The sequence below is a fragment of the Nannobrachium achirus genome (genome assembly GCF_963921795.1).
Source record: "Nannobrachium achirus genome assembly, chromosome: 17".
NCBI lineage: Eukaryota > Metazoa > Chordata > Actinopteri > Myctophiformes > Myctophidae > Nannobrachium > Nannobrachium achirus.
Window position 1 is genome coordinate 38,590,405 of NC_137824.1, and position 17,703 is coordinate 38,608,107.

Genomic DNA, 17,703 nt, shown 5'->3' on the forward strand with positions numbered 1-17,703 from the left:
GCGTGCGTGCGTGCGTGCGTGCGTGCGTGCGTGCGTGCGTGTGTGTTTGCAGTGGTGTAAAGTAACTAAGTACATCTTGAGTAATGTACAGTAAATGTAGGGTACACTTTTGAGTTATTTGTACTTGAGTATTTCAAATTACCAATACATTTATCTCTACTCTACTACATCTAGGATCCAAATATTGCACTTTTACTCCACTACAATTATTTCTTATTTGACAACTTTAGTTACTAGTTAGTAGTTAATTAGATTTAGATTTTCCATTACTATACATACATACAGCCACTTCAGCCTTATATAGGTTTTGGCCATTTGAAAGTTGACGATCTACAAGCTCACAATGCGTCGTAATGCGGCGCATTGTGAGCTTGTAGATTTGTATACATTTTATACATTTGAAAACCTGTGAAACAGTATATGCTGCATAATGATTACTTTCTACTTTAGTACTTTAAGTACATTTTGATACCAACACTTTTGTCCTTGTACTAAAGTACATTTTGAATTATGGACATGTCATGTAACAGAATATTTCTACATTGCAGTAGATACTTTTACTTAAGTAGGACATTTGAGTACTTTTCCCACCACGGCGCTGTGTGTGCGTGACTGTGTGTGTGTCTGTTTGAGAGGGGGGGATCAGTTGCACGAGCCTCAGTGTGTCTGTAAACAGGGAGACGGTTAGATGGAGGTAAAAAAGAATGATGGAGGGAGGGAGAGAAAGTGACATCCAGGGATAGCGGTGCCGGTTCAGCCAAGCCTCCAGTCGGTGCGGGCGGCTAACTGTGAGAGAGAAGGCAATTACCAGCTGTAAGCTAATTCCTTATCACAAGAGAAAAACTGCAATCAAGTTCTCTTACTTTTTCTCTGCTGGACAGATTTTATAATCCGGAGAGAAACAGAGGGCTGTGCTGGAAGAGGACTCTGTTGGGATTCGATCTCACGGCATCTGTATATATATGGCAGGCAGTTTTAAGCTTTACTCAGCAGGCATGAGACAAATAACCATCATCTGCATAGCATAGCATCTATCAAAACAGGCAGCAAGAAGCTATGAGGATGTGCTGAATGAAGAGGGAAGGTCATTTCCACAGCTTGGGAGCCAGGAGGGAGAAGAGTCTAGGGTGTCGTATGGAGGGAGAGACATGTTTAGCTGATCTAAGTGTGCAGGAAGGGTTATAGAGGCAGATCATGTCCTGACGGTAAGGTAACACTTAACAGGCACCCAGTATAGTGGTCTCGAAAGTCTGGAGAAGTGGGTATATACTGTATTGTCAGAGAATGTCAAGGCGACCTGTGCCGTAATGGAACAGTGCCCTGTGCACGACTTCTCCGAAACATTGAGAAGTGGTCTGAATGCTGCCAAAAATAATCATATTGGCAGGCTGAGGCCAGCATAAAGTGATAGTGTACTTTAGCAAGTTTGGGCTACCACCCACCTGCGACGCTCATGCAGGGACAAAGGTAGATAGTTCAAACACATTTGTTGCAGAGAGTGACAATATGTTATGAGCCAGAACAGATGGAACGTGGTGATATTATTGCAGCATCACATTTTCACACCCTCCAATTAAAGCTCTATCATGTATTTTTTGTGTGAATAATCTGTCTTATCTGTAGGATATACAAAATAATGTATACAATTGGGGTGGTTACATTTGCTCTCCCTGCTCTTCTATTAAAGGCCGGATGACACACAAAGAATTTTAACATTATGATACAGTAGGTCACGTGGTCTTTCTCCAAACAGTCTGAAAAGGAGGCGGGGCCGTATCAGTTAGTAGTGAATGTATACTTTGTCCGTCGTGCGGTGCCGCGCAGAACGTGATGCGTTGTTTTTAGCTTGTAGCAGCGCCGCACCGCAAGGCTATTTTCAAGAGCTATTGTGTGTGTACACGCGCGAACGCACAGACACACACAGGCTACACACACAGAGTGTATGAGCCACGGACCTCAGTCCTCCGAGACAGCAGGACATATGGCTGCTAAAAGGGCTCAGAGCTGCCGAGGAGCAGATCGCTGGACCCTCGTTCTAAGCTTGCTCCGGTCGGTCTGGTGCTCCAGTCAGGTTTAGGGGAAGAGACAGCAGGGTATGGCCGACAAAACCGTCTCAGGGACGGGGAGAAGCGTGTTGGACCCTCGTAACTAATCTCTGACACCTTTTTTGAAGAAGACTTGTATTTTTTTACCGGTATAACCACTGATTTTATAGCGAATGCTGTATCATTTTTACCCCTAGAACTGATAGTTTTAAAGTTGGTTTAGAAAGTCGGAAACACACCTCGGACAGCTTTTGTTGGGGCAGTTTGAAAAGATAATGATATGGATACTCGACTCCGCCCCTCCCCCCATATTAGCCCAATCAAATTAATGTATTGCCATTACTGTACAGAAAGTACTACTTTCAGTACAGTAACTACAATACACTAGTAAGACACCCAAGGGTGGAATGCAACCTCAGGGTGACATGCAACCTCACAGAATCATGGCACACTCACAGAATCAATGTTATGCCCATACATGGAGTTCCCTGACTATGTTATGTCAAAACATGCCCATATGTGGACATTACCAAATATGGGCATTTCCAGATATGTCCTTAATTTTGATAACATTGGGACAGGGATCTCCATATATGGGCATGAAACATATGTTAATTAGTAAAGCCAAGCTTAGGTTTGATGCCTTGGGATTTCTATATTTGGACATAAGTGTGTACCCAATAGGTCATCATCTGGAAAGGTAGGGTGTAAATCAGAGTAAAGCAGGCTTTTGAGCTAGTTAGGGTCAGAGATTGATAACATCAGAAATCCCCATATATGGGCATAAAGGGATTTTGCTTTTGGGAATGCCCATCTATGGCATTTTTATTTTATTTTATCCTTTATTAATAAAAATACATGTATGTATCCATATACATATGGAGTTCAATATTGATGTTTTTGGAGAAGGTATGTTGTAAATGTATGCTACTTAGTAAGGGGCCTCGGGTTAGATACTCTTTGTATGGCCTCTGGAGGTCCTTGGCGTCGGTTAGTAGTATGCCCAGCACATAAGATGTGGGACGTCACAAAGCCTGCAGCCATGTATCATTTTCCATCAGGCCTGTTGGTTTTCACGCTCCAGTGCGGCGTTCATGCGCTGCAAGTCAATGGCAGACTTGGCAGTCAGACAGACAGCCATTGACTCCGGCCTAACAATGGCTACTTTCTATGACGGTAGTCCCATATGACATGATGGACTGGACTATCTCCATATATAGTGTTATCCACATTTCGTGTAGCTGCCCTGTACAGGAAGTGATGTCACAACTCGCTGACATCACACTGACATCACAGAGGCTTCGGAAGGACGGTCACGAGGCTTCGGACACTCAAGCGACACGATTCTTCAGAGTATATGCGACCTTCGGTCGCAATTAATTTGATTGGGTAATTTAACATGGGGGTACATGACATCATTAAAAAAATTGGCTAATTTGATACCCTTAATTAGCTGTTTTGGCCATGTCACCCGACCTCAAGCCATTTAGATCCGGTGTCTTGATTGGACACAACCTTTGACACAATCCTGTATTCTGGTTTGACATATATTTTGACCTTTCAAAATAAAAGTAAACAGGCAGGCTCCATTAGCTCGGTGGTAAAAATGTCAGCACTTGCAGAGGAGACCCGGATTCCAATCTGGGGTAGAACAGGAAAGTTACAAAGTGCAGCTTAAAGCTCAATTCCTCCCTACCCTACGGCTTGCAGAACATTCACTTTTAGGAATGAGTGATGTTACTAACAGTATGCTCAAATCGGAGGTTAGCGAGTGTGTGGCCCAGGTCTAAAATGATGACGGCATGGAAAGTGGACTGGGGCACCGCCGCTGTTGAAATAGAGACGCTAGACGTCACCTACTGTACCACACTTTCTGTTGTGTGTGACGTCAGATCAGAGCTCGAGCAGGGAGAGAGAGAGAGAGAGGAACTGCTTGTGTCTGATATAATCTATAGTGGACACAAACTTGTGAAAATAGCCTATATCTACAAGCTCTCAACACGTTGCTTCACGCCACGTTGAGAGCTTGTAGATCGACTATTTTCACTACTTAAACATTTTGTTTTGTAATTTATAGAATAAGACTTTTTATTTATTAATCAATTAAATTACTTAAAATAATGATATATATTTTTTTATCCATGAAAATCTTAGCTTTTGGGGGAATGTTTTTGGAAAATGTTTTGACAAAATGTAGGAAACAAAGAATTAAGGGACCCATTAAAGAAATCCCACAAATGGGTCCCGACCCACTGTTTGGTAACCAGTATATAGTGAACCAGTATATAGCTTCAACTTAATTCACAAAAAGGGAAAATTCACACTGCCACCACAGCATCATCCAAATAGAGATGACAGGCAAAACATAGGGTGAATGCACTGTGAATCATCATCATCATCATTATACTCTCGGTTCAAAGTAGTGCCACAAATGTTCTACATTGTGTTAGCAGTCTAGGTTGACTGCTCTGTCTGTAGCATCATTTGCATAGTGCTTGCACATATCCTTTGTCTTTCTTTGTTAATTCGCCTCAAATGTGCATGCATTTCCAAACAGCACTCATGCTATTTTCTGGCAGTTCTGAGCAAAAGTCAAGCCAAATCACACTAGGGAGAGACTGGAAGAGGAAGGGCAATCATTTTACTTTTGTCCACTCCAGTGCCACCTCATATTTGTCACTCAAAAACCATTCACGGAGGCTCTGTGCACTTGTCATCTTTAGCAAGTTAACACCTGCATGCTATAACACTGTGACAGCTATTTTCATGTGGAACAAACAAATTGAGAGATGAGTGCAGCACTGTGAGTGAGAGGCGGGGCTGCTAAATGTGCGCAATGGTGCGTGCGATCTTGTGTGTAACCTGTGAGTCACCGTGGAACGAGAAAAATGCTGCTTGTTTTCTTGACTTTTAGGCAGAGATGAGAAGAGTGACAGGAGAATCCACTACTGGTGTAGAATATATGCAATGCCCACTGAAAGAAGTGGGTATTTTATTTATTGTGCATATAGTACTACCAGCAGGCCCCAGAAGTACTTCCACAATTTTCTTTTTACATACGTATGTTATATTCTTTTTGAAATATCTATCTTTAATTTAATAATAATAATCAAAGGGGCTCTGACTGAGTCTGGGGCTCTGACCTTGCCCAAAATGCATAAGTATGTCATACTGTAGACAGTGGTGTAAAGTAAGTAAGTTGATTTACTCAAGTACAGTACCTAAGTGCAATTTTGAGTTATTTGTCTTTCTAAATGCAAATACTTTCACTTCTACTCCACTAGATCTCTAGGATCCAAATATAATATACTTTTACTCCACTACATTTAATTGAAAACTTTAGTTACAAGTTACTTTGCAGGTATACATTATAATATCATAAAACCATGGTCCATTCATTCATACATTGGGTAGTGAAGCGGCGAACAGTCAACACCAGTATCTTCACTTCCCACATTAACATACCAACGGTGGCAAGCTATCACTGACTGTCCAACTCATTGGAGGCAATGTGGGGTTCATAGTCTTGCCGAAGGATACTTCGACATGTGAACAGGAGGAGCCGGGATTCGAACCACCGACCCACAGATCATTGGACGACCTGCTCCACCTCAGGAGACACAGCGGCCCGTTTGTCCTTCAGCCACAATGTAAAAATGTTTAGCCTGAGACTGCTTGTCCAATAAGTCGCAAGTCTCTGAGCCAACAAACTTCCACAGTCAGCAAAATATTTAGAAAGCCACAATATTTTGAGTCAATTAATATGGGTCAAATATGTATTCAGGCTTGTAGGTGCACCTGTTTATTATTCCAGTCATATCATAAACGTAGAGCTGTGCCTTATCGCTGCTGCCGTTCCTTTGAACCGAACTGACTTCACAGCTTGTGGAGGTCACGCCATCAAAATACACCGCTTCAGAAGCTTCAAAGAAAACCACTGACTTCTGACCTACCAGAAATGTATGGTGTGATGTTAGACTGGCCGCCTGTAATACAGTATATGTCTGAACCACATCACACCACAACCTGCTGACTGTAGCATGAAGACGGTGCATGAACACGCACGCACGCACGCACGCACGCACGCACGCACGCACGTACGCACGCACGCACGCACGCACGCACGCACGCACGCACGCACACACACTCTGTGTGGATTGACTGCAAAGTTGCTGTGTGGGTGCTTCTTTAAGCACAATTACCCACAGAGAATTAAGACTCAACAATCAGTCTTGAACCAAAAAATAAATAAACGGATTCTGACATTTCCGAAAGGCTAGACTTAATTACAATGAGAAAGGTTCCATATGGATAGATGACACTAATGTGAATGCAAAAAAAACATGTCTGTAGCATAATTTCATATCCTTTGTCTTTCCGCCTCAAATGTACATGCATTTCCAAACAGCACTCATGCTATTTTCTGGCAGCTCTGAGCAAAAGTCAAGCCAAATCACACTAGGGAGAGACTGAAAGAGGAAGTGCAATTATTTTACTTTCATCCACTCCAGTGCCACCTCATATTTGTCACTCAAAACCATTCACGGAGGCTCTGTGCACTTGTCATCTTTAGCAAGTTAACACCTGCATGCAAAAAACTAAACAGAAAATACCTCCTCATTTGAATTAGAATATATACAACCTTGTTGTAGAACAACCATATACGGTACTGTAGCTGGTATACAACGCACAACATCTAAAATAAACAAATATGCAGATAGAACATGAGAGTTTAAACTACATGTGTGAAACTTTAAATACTATATGGTCAGTAAAGCAGGTGCGACTAAAGCAATTAGGCTCAACTCAAAAATTAAAATCATTGATCAACAATATAAATACTGGAAGAAGAGAAAACAACATATTGTAGTAATTTTGCCACACCCCAAAACACTTGAGATGCTTTAGAGGGGAATTGCTGATGTCATTGAGGTGTGATTGTGTTTTATATAGCCTACCAATAATCTCAACAGTTAGAGCAGTGTTTCTCAAACTTTAAAATTTCAAGGTCCCCTCCCCTTAATTCTGACAGTGTACAAATGGAACCAAATGAACACTAACAGGTTCATTTGGTTCCATTTGTACACTGTCAGAGTTACAGACTTGTATGGGTCAATTTAGATCCCCCTAAATGAACCCACAGAGTCCCTGGAAATCCATTTTGAGAACCACTGTTAAAAAGTGCAGATATAAATGATATGAAGAAAAGAGACATGATTTACGATTCCTCATGAAATAATATTTCAATTAGAGATTTGAGATCTGTGGGAGTTGTATGACTAGCATCCTACTGTATTACCATCCTCCCACAGATATGTTCTATTATTGAAGAGATTATGAACTATTCAAATAAACATGAAGAGAAAGAATACGGATGCATTATAGAAGCACAATAACTACATACGGGTTTTGCGTGCCGAGTCCTCCACAAACAAAGAGGAGATGTCTTCATCCACGCCAGCCTCGTTTTTTGCGATGCACGTGTACGCTCCTGTATCCTCAAAGTGCACGTTGCTGATGTGAACCTCACTTCCATTAGCTTTGAGAAAAATCCACGTACACACGAACACACACACACACACACACACACACACACACACACACACACACACACACACACACACACACACACACACACACACACACACACACACACACACACACACACACACACACTCATATCAAACTTTCACATTTCATACAAAAGTAATTTCAAAGTGCTTCATAAAGAGGTCCTTGTGATTGGCCCTGATCATTTTTTGAGTGAGGTATCGATCTGTTGTTTTGATCCAGGGACCACCAATATCGAGGCCTTCTCTAAGAATCGTGATCTTTTCATCAACAATAAATAAGCTTGTTCACGTTTCTTCAGATCTGGGAACCCATTTATTTTTTCCCTTTTCCTTTTGCCTCTGAGGACACCACCTCCTTTTTCTGCTTTGAGAGATTGTGTATTGATCAATGTTATCAGCAAAAAAATCAGGACATAATTTAATTAATACCCTCATCTTCTCACGTTTAGAATGTATTGCGCTTTTCACTGCCTTGGCTAAGCTGCCCTCGCTCGCCAACAACTTGTACAAAGTGCCGAGGACAGGTTAAGTCCCATATTTCTTGTCTTCCTTCACTGGCTTAATAAATGAAGTTCAGAATTGGTTTTAAGATTATTTTAAATATCTATAAAGGCTGTGCCTGGCATAACTCCAGCTTACATAACTGAGCTGTCCAAAAACACACCTTTACAGTAGGTGGAGAAAAATAAAAAATAAAATGTGTAACTGTTTTCTTTGAATACATTTGTTCAGGTGCTTATTCTTTGTATGTTTACAGTATGTGTACTTCTGTGTTTATCTTACCTTTGTATTTTAACTTTATTTGGAGTAGTGTTGCCCGATCCCGATCACGTGATCGGATCGGCCGCCGATATAGTCATTTTTATAAGATCGGAGATCAAAAAAAAAAAAAAAAATAAGTTTTTGTTTCCCCCTCCTGCAGAGGGTGATTGTGTCAGACTCTGTGTCCAGCTGGCAGCTGATGCCAATAAGTAGTAACAGGCCCCTTGTTAATGGATCAAAGGAAGGCAATTATGTCTCTGCACTGTCAACTAGCTGCTACAGATGCATACTTTTCAAGCAGCTTGGTTAATTGGTTCTTAACTTATTTTGTTTCAACTTTAAAAATGGCCAATGTTTAACCAGTTTTTATATAGTTTGTGTGTGACGTGTGGCTGGAGACAGTTATAGGCCTATATGTGATTATGAAGAAGTTTACTGAGGTTTTAGACATATTTTAGTTTGTTCACCACAGGATATTTAAATGTAATATTTTGTTTTGTTTTCGTTTTGTAAAAAAATAAGTAATAGAATTATGTTCTTATTGCACTATTCTGCTCTTAATTTGATTTAGTTTGCATGGTTATCTTGTGGTACACTACTCATAAGCTTTGTTTTTAATTTGTTGATTCAGTGCTGCAAGTGATAGAATGAATAGAATTTTTTTTTCTTAATGCCTTGCCAAAAGATCGGATCGGGAAAGATCGGGATCGAATCGGAAGCAATAATATTTGATCGGGATCGAATCGGGAGCAAAGAAAACGTGATCGGGGCATCCCTAATTTGGAGTGATGGTGGTGATTTTGATGTGATGATGGTGATGGACGGTACTACTGATTATGATGTAAAAATAATAACACCTGGAATGAATCTAGCTCTTTTCTGAGTACTCAAAGACCCTTAATGTGTGAGTGGGGGCCAGGGGAGAGGAGAAAAAAACAGAAAAACATTATTAGGAAATGAAAAAACTATGATGGTGCTGCCGGTAGTGACGTAGTGATGGTGACGGTCCGGGTGTGATGATTGTAGAGATTCAGACGTTCTCTAACCTTGCAGAGTGAGCTGTTTGGACAGCTTGGTGGTGATGTCCATGCCGTTCTTCAACCACGCCAGCTGTGGATTCGGGATGCCCACAGCATGGCAGCGGAGGCTGGCAGTCACTCCTGGCTCCCTGGCCTGGCTCTCTGGATACACCCTGATGACAGGAGGCACTGCGCACCGCGGCCGGGATGAAACAGAGGGCAGAGAGAGAGAGGAGACAGGAGAGGTGAATAAATGTGTCCCCTGTGGGAATCTGCTTTGAGAGAAGGTGAGGTGACTTTATCCCAGTGGTGGGAAAAAAAAGTGCTCAAACCTTTTACTTAAGTAAAAGCAATATAGAAATACTCTGTTACAACTAAAAGTTCGGAATCCAAAATGTACTTGAGTAAAAGTACATATTGTGGTGGCATCAAAATGTACTACAAAAGTCGAAAGTACTCATTACGCAGAATGTCCGATTTCACAAGTTTTTCAAATCCTTTTTTGACTCCTTTGAAAATAGAAGATCTACAAGCTCACAATGTGTCGCATAGTGATGCATTGTGAGCTTGCCTATTTTTAAATATATATACTGTACGGCTGAAGTGGTTAATGTATGTTTTGTAATAATAATCAATCTACAGAGTAACTTGTAACTAAATTTTTCAAGTAAATGTAGTGGAGTAAAAGTACGATATTTGGATCTGTACAGTACTAAGTACAGTACTTGTAATTGTACTTAGTTACTTAACACCACTGGAGGTGAAGTTTTCTCTTACAGAGAATGACGCGAGCAATGAACTCGGTGGCTTGACACCAGCATAAGAATCAGGAGTGTCTTTCGGCATATGCTGAATGCCTTTGAATTATGCTACCATGTTCCATGAAGCCAAATAAATCAGCTAAATAAATAACAATGAGACCCTCTGCTCAGAGGCTATTGATTTCACATATAGTGGCCATTGATTTTGTGTAACCTTTGTCTAGATGGGAGATAAGAGAATCAGAGAAAACACCGCAAATAGAAAGGAGCCTGTTAACTTATAGCCATCCTCTGTTCTGCAGACTTTCCCCTTGACTTTTTTGTGTGTTGTTCTGGAATTCATTTTCTTAGCTTTTTTTTCCGTTCCTGTAGAAAAACTATCTGAAGGATAAAATATGTTTGGATCAACAGGCATGGCCTCAGGTGTTCATGGGTCAGGAGAAAGCTATTTGGAAAATGCACAGAAACGCGCTCTGACTGCACAAACCTTTGTACACTATCCTTCAAACAAATATTTCCACAGTTCATGCAGTACATCATTTGAAAACACAAAAACTTCAACAATGCACTCCTGCATTGCCAGAGTAGACTCTGCAAAGTTTCACTCTGCACCAATGGCCCCGAGTGGTTTAAATCGACCGACCCGGTCGCTAAATCTACCGACCTGCCTGCAGTTTTAGGTCGGTAGATTTAGCGACCCGGTCGGAAGATTTTGCGCCCCAGTTGGTCGATTTAGCGACCCGGTCGCTCGCTTTAGCGACGCGGTCGGTGATTTAGTGACGCGGTCGGTGATTTAGCGACCCGGTCGGGAGGTTGCGTGGCAGGTTAGCCTAACTGAGGTAACGGTCGGGAGGTTGCGTGGCAGGTTAGCCTAACTGAGGTAAGGTTACTGAGGTTAGGTTTAGGGTTAGGGTTAGGGTTAGGGTTAGTAGGTCGGTGGAAGCGACCACCGGTCGGTGGATTTACCTACCCGGTCGCTGGATTAGCGTCCCAGTCGGTGGAATTAGCGTCCCGGTCGATGGAATTAGCGTCCCAGTCGGTCGATTTAGTGACCCGGTCGCTCGCTTTAGTGCCGCGGTCGGTGATTTAGCGACCCGGTCGCTCCATTTAGCGACCCGGTCGCTCGCTTTAGTGCCGCGGTCGGTGATTTGGCGACCCGGTCGCTCCATTTAGCAACCCGGTCGCTCGATTTTGCGACCCGGTCGCTGAAAACTACCGACCACGTCGCGACCCGGTTGTAGGTCGCTAAATGATCTCGCCCTCTCTCTGGTTTAGTGGTGAATGGTTTAGTACTGTATCTTGCTCAATAACAGTGAATTTGTAGTGATCCCAAGGGGAAATTACTTCTCTGAATTGACCCACCCAGAGTGAGCACACTGAGGATCAGTTGAAGGTTAAGTGTCTTGCTCAGTGAGACTTACAGGTGAAACAAAGCCTACAGAGCCAAGAATCAAACCTTTTAATTTCTAGAAAGCTGCTCTACCTCCTGAGCCTACTTATACTGCCTTATTAATGCCACAAAATAACAGATTTTAATAATCCTTTGAATGGAAAGAGCTCAGATTTCCCACCTCGGGTGATTCCCTGATTCCAGGGAGGATATGTGGGACCCTCACACAGAACTACACACTCTTAATGACAGCATACATTTTCATTTACAGCGGGGAAGTCACTCTGAGAGTCAATTATACAAACAGAACAACTTTGGCAGTAGTTTAAGTTTTAAGCGGGGTGAGGTGTGTGTGTGTGTGTGTGTGTGTGTGTGTGTGTGTGTGTGTGTGTGTGTGTGTGTGTCTTGTCTTCTTGTTCTCATGCACTCCCTCTCCGCCTCACTGGCACAGTTTGCCGTCCTTATTTCCTGGCTCTAAATAGACTCCAGAGGTCAGCGGTGGCAGGTCAGGAGAAAAAAGATGGAGGCTCCTGTCTGTGTTTGTTTGGCAGAGGATGACACAGGAGAAGGTCTGCTGGGTGGAGAGCTGCTTTCTGTGACCCTCTGGGTTTGGAGGAAGGCGAGCAGACGACGAAGATGGGAGCCCACAGCCATCTGGTTGCTGGAGCCTGGAGGACTGTGTCAGTCTGACTGCCAGCTTGTCAAGAGCCATGGAGAGCTCTGATGGCAGCCAGGTTACTGTAGTAATGCTAATGTAATCATCCTAGTGACAGACGTCAACCTCTGCAGTGGCAGGATAGGATGATGTTTAGGCATGGAGACAACAATAGCACGTAATACTATCCAGTGGTGGAAAAAGTACTACATTTTAAGTATCAATACTGCAATGTAGAAGTAATTTACAGGTAATGCGTTGCATCACAACACATTGTGAGCTTGTAGATCAGCTATTTTCAAATATATAGGGAAATATATAGGGATGAAGTGGTTATTGTTTTGTGATAGTGATCAAAATCTACAAAGTAACTTGATAAATAAATACAGTAGATTCTGTAAACTAAAAATCCTTGTTTCTTATTCCCATATGAGAAAAAAAAGACTTATAAAAAGACAATAAGACAGGAGAATGAATCAAAATGTATATTTAGATTTTACTATGCTGAGAGAGGATCAGACAGGTCGGCCTACAGTACAGAAATAATGGTTCAATATTTTGTGCTCTCTCTGACACAATGGTGGTCAAATACAGTATATGACAGTTAGGCATGGGACAAGTTCATAGGTTCCTGCTAATATGACGAGGTTGCCACATCCATCAAAACACGAGGGGGTCGTCCTAGTATATTTCCACAAACACAGTTAGACTGTCTTTGTGGACGAGAGTCCTCGTTTCCACCAGACAGTGACTTGGCCTTGTGGGTGCTTTGCACAGAATTCCACAGAGCCAATGATGTAATCTGGACATGGCATTAGCATGCATGGCAACAGTGAAACACAGTCACAAGTTCCATATTTATCGATAAAATGAACACTCAATATTAACTAACACATTTATCCCATCATAACTAGTAACTAAAGTTTACTGTCAATATTCCAGGATGACCTCCCACTTGGGTAATGACGCCCCCTGGCGATCATTCAGAGAAACTACTTCAGCTCCCGTACTAACGTAGGTAGGAAGGGCCTGTCACTCAAACCGGAGTGACCCGCCTCCAGGCTATATAAGCCCCCGGAGGCGGAAGTAACATCCTCTTTTCACTCTCTGCGATATCACATTCAGATAAGTTGAAACTCAGCCTTTGTATTATTATTCTTCGCGCATTAGCCTAAAGCGGTGGCATTGGAGTCGCCCACCGGCGAGTGTTGAATTAACCCGTACTTAAGAATACTTATTCTTGTCCCGTCCTAAAACGACGGTTATTTCCTTCTATAACAAAGGATTATTACTGCTTGTTCAGGCCTCCGCCGAAGCAAGCGTGGCATAGCATTAGCCGTTAGCTTGTTAGCTCGTCTGCTATTTGTTAACGTTAGCTACACTGCTTACCGCTTGTTCAGGCCCTGCCCGAATCAAGCGTGGCCTAGCCTTAGCCGTTAGCTTGTTAGCTCGTCTGCTTCTTGTTAACTCTATCTACAGTGCTTCGCCATGGATCCTCTGGCCTTCCTGCCGAGGCAATGTCCAGGCTGTCCAGGACTCATCGACGGACAGGATCTTCACCCTCTCTGTGTCGGCTGCATGGGCGTTGCACACGCCTTCTCTGCACTGAGTCCTCAGGGGAGAGCAGGACCCTTCTGTGACTTCTGCGTGGCCTACGACCACGATGTACTGGTACACCGGTTCTACCTAGCCAGGGCAGGCCTCGGGGCCTGCGCTCCACCAGGTGGGTCCACTGCTCTCAACCCTACAGCCCAGTCTTTCCTTCCCCAGGCGGCCCGCACCGTTGGTCAAGGTGCGGCGCTGCCTTCTGGAGATCCGTTTGGCAAACAGCGCGCCATTCCAAGTCAAGATGGCGCCGTGCTACATGAGACACCGCCTGCCGCGCAACCGACCGCAGCTAGCTCCACTGTCACTGGAGCTGGCGGGTCTGGTGAAGTCGCCGCTAAGAAGGCGACCAAGAAGGCTAACATCCCTCCGGTAGCCTTTTCCCCTTCGGGCGCGGTGCCCAAAAAGAAACGCTCGGATGTGACCGTCGGGGACGTTCCCCTCGACGTGAGCATCACCAAAACAGTCCAGACTTTCAGGCGAGAGTCGGACCTGAGCTCCTGTCAGAGCGAGGGTTCTGGTTCTGAATACTCTGGATACACGGCCGAGGAGGAGGAGGACTCCGTCGAGGACGATGGTTCTCGACTCACGGTCACAGTGAAAGGTAATGCCCCTGCGGCTCCAGCACGTCAACTGGACGCCGCAGGGAGCTCCCAGTCCTCCTCAGGCACCACTGCCCCTCCACCCGCCAGTCAAGCGGGTGAAGCGGGAGCAGAGGACGTCGATTCTGCAGCAGAAATGCTGGATCATCTCACGGTCTACATGAGAGCTCTTGCCAGAGTTGGAGAGGAGTTGCCACCTCCTCTCCCCTCTGAAGAGGCCGAGGATGATGACGAAATGCCCGGGCAGGAGCCTTCGGTTCCCGCCCCGTATGTCCTCTCCAGGCTGCCGCTGGTGAAAGGTTTCACCAAGGCCCTCCATTCCTCATGGAAGACACACAAAGACCCCAGGAAGCTGCCTTTTTCTGTGTTGGATTTGGTTGGCGGTGCGGAGGCAGGCATGTCCACCTGCCCTAACCTGGACCACCTGTTGGCACAATCTTTTCTGGGTTCCGTCAGACCCCAGTACAAGGATGTAGGCACGGCTAAAAACGGGCCGTTTGTCGGCCCCGTCGGCACCAATCCGCCGGGGTTCACTGTCCTGGAGGACAAGCTGCAGTCGGACAGGGCTCGTAACGCCTACCGGTCCGCTGCTCTGGCTGCTAAGGACCTTAATCTTATCCAGCTCTTGCTAGCTTCCACCAAAGACCTGGTCAAAGGTCTGCCCACGGGGGAGCACACTGCGGAGCTAAACACCCTATTCGACATCATGCTGAAGGTCAATTGGCATGCGGTCAAGTGGATGGGCAGGTCCATGGATTATAACCTCCAAGCGGAGAGAGCCCGCTGGCTCGACTATGTCGACCTCGAGCCTAAGAGGGACGTGGGCGAGAAGCCTGTGGGTCCTCGCGGGGAGATGTATAAATCCCTCATCAACATGGAGAACAGTCCCACCACCCTCATGGGCGGCGGTTTGGAGCTGCTGCAGGGCAGAGTCACGTTCTTTAAGGCTGCTAAGGACATTGTCGAGTCCACCACAGTGCCACAGGAAGAACCGCAGCAAGCTAGGAGGGCGTCCCGCTCCTCCCGCGTCAAGGAAAGGGGCCGCTCTGCTTCTTTTAAGAAGCACTCGTCTTCCTCCAGGGGAGCCTCTGCAGCCAGGGCGCCTGACAGGCCCCGCAGCAAGGTTGTGGTTCCCGAGCGCGCTCAGCCGCGCCGCCCGTCCAAGGATGGCAGGCAGCAGTCTTCCTACCGCGGTGGCCGCGGTAGGGGACAGCGCAAATGACACTCGGAAGAGGGGGATTGTGCTGGGGCGGGGGTCCGAGGTGTCTCTCGGTCCCCCTCCCCCCAAACGAGGGCGTTTTTCTGTACCCCGTGTCGGGGAAATGAAAATGTTGAATTTGATGCCTCCTGTGTCGACAATAAATATGTTGAAAGAGCAAAGTCTGTCTCTGTCCAACTCTCTCGCACTAGCACAGACGACCCCATCGTGCATGCCTCCTGTAGTAATGATGAAGTCCTGTCAGGACTCGATAATCAATCACAGGTTTTATCAGCAACCAGTAATGTTATTGTCAAACAATTATGTGGTTCCTCAAGCGCGCGAGTGGGATATCCCTCGCGTCGACAATATGACTCCTTTATGCATGCCTCCTGTAAGAATGATGGAGTCCCGTCAGGACTCTTTAATCAGTCACAGGTTTTATCAGCAACCAGTAATGTTAACGTCAAACAATTATGTGGTTCCTCATGCGCGCGAGTGGATTTTCCCTCGCGTGAGCGATGCTATGAATTTAACCTTGAGTCAGAAATTCTGTCGGCCTACTATGAGCCCGGGTCAAGGGACAAGCATAAAGGCCTTAGAGCAGGTATTAAACGTAAAAGTTCCTCTCCTGTCAGGGGAGAATGCTTTAGTTGTGGGCGAGTCTGTTTATCAGGCGAATCGCTTTGCTCTTCCTGTTGCTCTATCGAGCGAAAACCGAACGCTTCCGGTTTCACCGGATACGGATTCGCTAGCTCCCCGCTTCCGGTCCGGCCGCAAAAAAGCTCCGCTAGTCAAGCGGTACAATCAGAAGGTGTTCCCGCCTTGCGGCCTATTGAACCCCTGCGCTCCGCATCCGGGTGTTCCGGATACGGATACGCAGGTTCCCCACTTCCGGTCCCGCCGCAAAATAGCTCCGCTAGTCAAGCGGTACAACCAGAAGGTGTTTCCGCCATGCGGCCTATTGAACCCTTGCGCTCCGCATCCGGTCGTTCCGGATACGGATACGCAGGTTCCCCACTTCCGGTCCGGCCGCCAAAAAGCTCCGCCGTCACGGAAGCACAGTGGTGGGGTTTCTCTCGCTCAAAACACGCTAGCACGCTGCGCGCGCCAGTGGAAGTTATGCAACCCGAGCCATTGGGTATTTCGAACGATAACCAGGGGTTACAGGTTACAGTTCGCAGACATACCCCCGCTTTCGAGCAGGGTTATTCATACCAGGGCGCGTGGTTTAAAAGCAAATCTTTTGAGAGAAGAGATCAGCTCCTTGCTAAGCAAGGGTGCTATAGTGGAGCTGGACAGGACCCAATCCCGCATGGGATTTTGGAGCCGTTATTTCCTGGTGCCCAAAAAGGGGGGGGGGGCTACGTCCCATCCTGGACCTAAAGGCACTAAACGTGTACCTGAAGAAATACGTTTTCAGGATGCTAACTGTACCCACCATGTTACGGTCGGTCAGGCAAGGGGATTTCCACTGTTCAGTGGATCTGAAGGATGCTTATCAGCACGTCCAGATTTATCCCCCACACAGGAAATTCCTACGGTTCGCCTTCGAGGGTCGCCTGTACGAGTACACAGTACTCCCTTTCGGTCTGTCACTGAGCCCGAGGGTTTTCGTGAAAGTGACCGAAGCAGCCATCGCCCCGCTGAGACAGCAGGGCGTCAGGTTGGCGACGTACATCGACGATTGGATGATTTCAGCGAGCTCCGCCCACGAAGTGGCGCGTCACACACAAGTGGTTTTGGCTCACCTGAAGGCCTTAGGTTTCATAGTCAACCACGGCAAGAGCATGCTGACTCCAGCAAGTCGTCTTACATTCATTGGGGTCCTTCTGGACTCATCCGACATGTCGGCCCGTCTCTCAGAGGAGAGGGTGGACAGGTTTCGGGAATGTCTCGACTCCTTTCAAGTGGGCCAGGAGGTCACTTACAGGAGTTGCATGGTACTGACGGGAATGATGGCTTCCGCAGTACATCTGTTGCGTTTGGGCAGGTTTCATATGAGACCTTTTCAAAGATGGATGTTATCCCTCGGGATCCCGCCCTCCTTGAAGTACAAGAAGGTTACGGTTTCCCCTTCCTGCGCGATCGCC

General features: G+C 45.6%; 1 protein-coding gene across 1 annotated transcript in view; it reads right to left on the minus strand.

Moving 5' to 3' along the window:
• The window catches only part of fstl5 (follistatin-like 5), a gene marked incomplete at both ends in the record, with an annotated part of 162,280 nt that overhangs the window by 26,972 nt on the left and 117,605 nt on the right, over positions 1-17,703 (minus strand). The window contains 2 exons of the mRNA XM_080746724.1: positions 7,450-7,584; positions 9,427-9,588. Coding sequence (XP_080602850.1) covers positions 7,450-7,584; positions 9,427-9,588 — 297 coding nt within the window. The remainder of the gene's footprint in view (positions 1-7,449; positions 7,585-9,426; positions 9,589-17,703) is intronic.